Below are 5,981 nucleotides of genomic sequence, written 5' to 3' on the forward strand. Positions count from 1 at the left end.
TTAAAAAAGTTTGAGAACATCAAAAGTATGAAACAATTGCTTGGCTTGTCATCTGGGTTGTGCATGATTTAAATATTTTGTGTGATGAAGATAGAGCATAGCCATACTATATGATTTTGTAGGGATAGCTTTCTTTGGCCATGTTATTTTGAGAAGACATGATTACTTTGTTAGTATGCTTGAAGTATTTTTATTTTCTATGTCAATATTAAACTTTTATTTTGAATCTTTCGGATCTGAGCATTCATGCCAAAATAAAGAAAATTACATTGATAATTATGTTAGATAGCATTCCACATCAAAAATTCTGTTTTTATCATTTACCTACTCCAGGACGAGCAGGAATTAAGCTTGGGGATGCTTGATACGTCTCCAACGTATCTATAATTTTTTATTGTTCCATGCTATTATATTATCTGTTTTGGAAGTTTAATGAGATTTAATATTCTCTTTCATTTATTTTTTGGGACTAACCTATTAACCGCAGGCCCAATGCTAGTTTCTGTTTTTCGCCTATTTTACAGTTTCGTAGAAAAGGAATACCAGATGGAATCCAAACGGAATGAAACCTTCGCGATGATCTTTCTTGGACCGAAAGCAAACCAAAAGACTTAGAGTTGAAGTCTGGAATTCCGTGAGGCAGCCACGAGGCAGGAGGGCGCGCCTAGGGGGTAGGTGCGCCCCCCACCCTCATGGGCCCCACGTAGCTCCACCGACGTACTTCTTTCGCCTATATATACTCTTATACCCTAGATTGATCGCAGAGAGACACAAAGCCATTTTTCCACCGCCGCAACCTTCTGTACCCGTGAGATCCCATCTTGGGCCTTTTCCAGCGATTTGCTGGAGGAGGAATCGATCACGGACGGCTTCTACATCAACACCATAGCCTCTCCGATGAAGCGCATGAATAGTTTACCACATACCTTCGGGTCCATAGTTATTAGCTAGATGGCTTCTTCTCTCTCTTTGACTCTCAATACAAAGTTCTCCTCAATGTTCTTGGAGATCTATTCGATGTAATACTCTTTTGCAGTGTGTTTGCCTAGATCCGATGAATTGTGGGTTTATGAACTAGATTATCTATGAATATTATTTGGTTCTTATCTGAATTCTTATATGCATGATTTGATATCTTTACAAGTCTCTTCGAATTATCGGTTTAGTTTGGCCTACTAGATTGATCTTTCTTGCAATGGGAGAAGTGCTTAGCTTTGGGTTCAATCTTGCGGTGTCCTTTCCTAGTGACAGTAGGGGCAGCAAGGCACATATTGTATTGTTGCCATCAAGGATAAAAAGATGGGATTTATATCATATTGCTTAGTTTATCCCTCTACATCATGTCATCTTGCTTAAAGCGTTACTCTGTTCTTATGAACTTAATACTCTAGATACATGCTGGATAGCGGTCGTTGTGTGGAGTAATAGTAGTAGATGCAGAATCGTTTCGATCTACTTGACACGGACGTAATGCCTATATTCATGATCATTGCCTAGATATTCTCATAACTATGAGCTTTTCTATTAATTGCTCGGCAGTAATTTTTTCACCCACTGTAATACATGCTATCTTGAGTGAAGGCACTAGTGAAACCTATGGCCCCCGGGTCTCTTATTATATTATCTCTATCAGATCTCACTTTTGCGAGTGACCGTAAAGGGATTGACAACCCTTTTATCGCGTTGGTTGCAAGGTTCTTGATTGTTTGTATAGGTACTAGGTGACTTGTGCATTGTCTCCTACTGGATTGATACCTTGATTCTCAAAATCTGAGGGAAATACTTACGCTACTTTGCTGCATCACCCTTTCCTCTTCAAGGGAAAACCAACGCATGCTCAAGAGGTAGCAGTCTCATGTGCGTGGACATGTAAGGTTGGTCCGGACGACTTGATCCCACAATACCGCCGAATCAAAATAAGACGTTGGTGGTAAGCAGTATTACTATCACCGCCCACAACTCTTTGTGTTCTACTCATTCATATCATCTACGCATAGAGCTGGCTCTGATACCACTGTTGGGAAATGTTGAATGGAAAAATAAAAAAATTCTACGCACACGCAATGATCTATTCATGGAGATGCATAGCAACAAGGGAAGAGTGTGTCTACGTAACCTCGTAGAACATAAGCGGAAGCGTTTGACAATGCGGTTGATATTGTCAAACTTCTTCTAGCTCCGATCGATCAAGTACCGAACGTACGGTACATCCGAGTTCTGCACACATTCAGTTCGGTGACGTCCCTCGCCTTCTTGATCCAACAAGGTGTCGAGATAGTAGATGAGTTCCGTCAGCACGACGGCGTGGTGACGATGATGGTGTAGTGATCCTCGCAGGGTTTCGCCTAAGCACTGCGAAAATATGAGTGTAAACTGTGGAGGGGGCGCCGCACACTGCTAACAATTGTTGTTGTGTGTCTAGGTGCCCCCTCCCCACATATATCTTTCCCTAATAATAAAGCACGAATTGACTTTGTCGGATTCACCGTCACAATATGTTTTTTTCCGTGAATTTACACTTTCAGTTCGAATTTAAAACATATACCCGGGGTGGTACTAATTCGGGTGCCCGTGGCATTGAAAAAACGTTTCGTTTAAGAAAAAAACCTACATCTGTATGTATTCAACCCGCGATTCATCTGTTTCATCTTATCCAGACTCCCCCTCCTCGTGGCGCTCCGCTCCGCTCCGCCCCGCCCCGCCCACCTCTTGCTACGCCCCTTGCGCCGCCGGGTGCCTCCTGCCCCGCTCGGCCCCTCACCACGCGCCGCCGGCCTTCTCCTGCCTCTCAATCCCATCTCCTCCTTACCCGCGGCTTTCTTCGCCGTTCACCGCTCCCCTCCATCTACTGGTCGCGACCTCGTGGGAGGCAGATGATGGGAGGGTGCGGCGCTGGCGTCCGGCTCCAGGAGCTCGAGAGGGCCGATCTGCGCGTCGGCGACCTCGCGGGAGGCATGGCATGGCGTGCTGCGCTCGAGACGAGCGGGCTCGAGTAAGGGGATTGGAGGGTGGCGCCGGCGGGATCGCGGACGGGGATGGAGTGGGCGGGTGCCGGCAAGATCGAGGCCGGGGATGGAGAGGGCGGTCGGCGAGCTGGCGGCTGAGGATGGAAGAGACGGCGCTAATTCGCTACTACTCGCACCGCACCACGTCCCTAGCTTCCTCCTCTCTGATCGAACTGAGTCTGTTTTACAAAGGGATCCGGCGACTAGAGGGGGAGCTGCCACCGGTGACGCTGCCGGAGAAGCTGGCGAGGTTCCTCCAGAAGTGCGCCGAAGGAGTTCCAGGACGAGCCCCGGTATAGCGGAGACCGGTGGTACCTTGGTGGCTGGGTTCCAGATGGTGAGCTGCCTGCTGCTACTACCATATTATAGTACTGGCTGACTACGTGAGGGTTTCAGTTTATCTATAAATGGCACAAGCTGTTCATTCAGCCGGTACTATAATTTGCTGCTTCTACCAAATCACAAGATCAGTTTATCCATGCTCATGGAATTTCGTGTGTAGGGCTACGATTACAAACTCCATTGATTATTCACGCTCTGGTCGATGCTCTGTTGGCAGCCCACTGACCAGGCAACTCTATCGTTGAGGACCGTGTGGACCGCAGGAGGATCCCTGATGCTTTGTTGCTCCTGTGACCTTCAATTTGTTGTGTGGCTGTCTACAAACGTACAGTAGCTTCATTCAAATTCTTTTTAGAAATTGCTAGACGAATTTCTTTGTAGAGCTGAGAGAAAAGATGCATAGACAATAGAATTATGTTTAGGTTTGCAATAATTCGTTCTATTTGCTTGCAAACAAATTGCACAAGCCGTTCATTTGTTGGATGACGTTTGCATGTATTTCTAGCAAGTTATAAAAACTGATGGAAGATGCTTTGTGTATTCTTTTGTGTGTCTATCAGAACAGGCATGGTGGGAGGGCGATGCTCTGTTGACTGCTTTTCTTAATATTACAGAGGGAGGATCGAAGTGGAGATTGGTACTTTCCCTTTCAGCGGCCAAACAAAAGCAACACTTTTTCATGTGATTTTAGATGAAACGACCAGAGTGTGTAAAATCTGGATCGCTACAAACAGGTCAAGGTTAGTTATGTTTCTCCTTCTGATATTCTCTAGATAATGCTATCAAGCAAGATCACCTTAGGACAATATAATCTACTATTTACTTTCTTTGTGTTTCAGTATGTTCAAACTATTTACATGTGTGCAAATGGGCATAGTTTGATTATGCGACTTAGTGTCTTACTTGTTCTGCCTAACTGTTGGATCCTAGCTCTTATGTTATCTACCTATAGCCAGTGCATGCCAAAAAATAAAATAAAACCTATGGCCAGTGATATGTTTATGGCTGGATGTCTACTGCTTCTGTCAATGCCATAGTAGATTCAATCGAAACTGATATATCTAAACAACAATTGTTTCATTTCGATCACATAACATTATTTTTGCTGAAAAATCACAACGTTTTATTCAAGTTTGTGGGTGTTTTCCCTAATCTGTTTGCAACTTGGCATGAGAGTCCGTTTATGCATGTAGTTATTTTGGTCCAGAAATCGACCATGGATGATGCTCCTTATTTTGAAGAGACTAAGTTCTTCTGAGCCTCCGATAAAATAAACAAAGAGGGCTTTAATGAGATGATGCTTCTTGTTTAATGTTGTTAGATCTCCTAAAATAATTTGAAGGCGTGGGGCTTGCTGGTCAAGTAGGTTGCGCCGCTCCATCAGGATGTCCTCCCCCACTGTAGTGTTAACTGATTAATCATGCACATCCATTAAAGCAAAGATTCAGAAAAATGTTTAGTACACTAATTAATCAATCAGTAAAGGACAAATTGTTTAATCCTACTATTTAGACACTCCATCCATCCAATCTAGTGAGTTTAAATTGATTAATCCTGCACATTCTTAAATTATGAAGAGTAAAAAAAAGATTTTGGTGTTGGAGGAGCAGCGAGCAAGTGTAGTTTGCAAACCAAATGCAGTTTCTATAGTGAACACTGATTTGCGACCTCAGCTCAGCCATATTGAACGGATTTATTGCTCTGTGAAATAGGAGTTAGCCCATATAGAAATGCCACTCCAATATTGGAGGAAGTGTTGATTGAGCTGAGAAATTTACTTGACGATGAAAGGAACGATTTGCTTCAAAATTTACAGAATAACTTCTCCAAGCTCTCAGAAGAGAAGCAATAATGTGACTCCCAGGTGCCTCTCTGAGAGAAAAGCTGGAGATGCTTTGCCAGTGGCAAAAAAGGGAAGTAATTGCTACGGACGCCAGCCAGGTGTTCATGCTATTTGATTAATGTTTTCTGCTCTTAATAATGCTTCCATTTTTCTTCTTTTAGAACCCTTCTTTTGTACTCTTACAAATAGCAGGTGAAAGGAGAAGGATGAAGAAGTCAAGCTATTGGAGAGATCAATTGAGGAGCTCAAAAGAACTTTAGTGTTCTCAAAAGTAGCTTTATTCAGTTTGAGTGAATTTTGTGTAGGTGTTGTAGCTATTCATTTTGCCATGCATTCTGAATGTTAGTACACACCCATGTTGGTACAGAACTCCTATTGTTATGCCTGTTATGACAACAACTTTCCCCGATTTTTGTGCATAAACATACATATGTGGACTAAATTCTTTTGTTACTTGCTCAGCCAATACATATGTATGCTTTTTTTGCGGGTGAATACATATCTATGCTAATATAGTTATTGGTGTTATGATATTGGTTGAGTCAATTATATACCATTTACAATATTCAAATAGGCTTTGAGTTTGGTATATGCAAAATGTTTACAACCTATTAACGTTGAAGTGATAACTGATAAAAAATTATGCATCAGTGCATTCATCCATCTATGGTAACTATGCAAGCATGCATGACTAACATTTGTTTTTCAAATTTTCAATCATTTTTCTCAAGAATTGTCCTTATCTCGGATGAGATATATTGATGCATTCCTATATTTTCATATACTTCTAA

At 42.5% G+C, this 5,981-nt stretch overlaps 1 protein-coding gene across 16 annotated transcripts; it reads left to right on the forward strand.

The window, feature by feature from the left end:
• Positions 1 to 2,606: 2,606 nt before the first annotated feature.
• LOC125551864 lies at positions 2,607 to 5,656 on the forward strand. 16 transcript variants are annotated; one of them, XR_007303293.1, is made up of 4 exons: positions 2,621 to 3,342; positions 3,508 to 3,672; positions 3,908 to 4,087; positions 5,164 to 5,656. XR_007303293.1 is itself a non-coding variant. In XM_048715238.1 (3 exons), the coding sequence occupies exons 1-3, from the start codon at positions 3,073 to 3,075 to the stop codon at positions 3,938 to 3,940; spliced, it is 411 nt and encodes a 136-aa protein (XP_048571195.1). In that variant the 5' UTR covers positions 2,620 to 3,072; the 3' UTR covers positions 3,941 to 5,656. The 16 variants fall into 16 exon arrangements, 1 of the variants encoding a protein (XP_048571195.1); XR_007303296.1 differs by having other exon boundaries at positions 3,565 to 3,672; positions 3,913 to 4,087; XR_007303298.1 differs by having other exon boundaries at positions 3,565 to 3,672; positions 3,962 to 4,087.
• The last annotated feature ends 325 nt before the right edge of the window (positions 5,657 to 5,981 follow it).

The sequence above is a fragment of the Triticum urartu genome, chromosome 4 (assembly GCF_003073215.2).
Source record: "Triticum urartu cultivar G1812 chromosome 4, Tu2.1, whole genome shotgun sequence".
Classification (NCBI taxonomy): domain Eukaryota; kingdom Viridiplantae; phylum Streptophyta; class Magnoliopsida; order Poales; family Poaceae; genus Triticum; species Triticum urartu.

Bases quoted from the DNA above. Each gene is read 5' to 3' on its own strand.
- LOC125551864 (XM_048715238.1), top strand. From the start codon at position 3,073: ATGGAGAGGGCGGTCGGCGAGCTGGCGGCTGAGGATGGAAGAGACGGC. The intron at 3,343-3,564 runs GTGAGCTGCCTG...CTCTGTTGGCAG, and splicing joins TGGTGGCTGGGTTCCAGATG to CCCACTGACCAGGCAACTCT. The intron at 3,673-3,907 runs GTACAGTAGCTT...TGTGTCTATCAG, and splicing joins TTGTGTGGCTGTCTACAAAC to AACAGGCATGGTGGGAGGGC.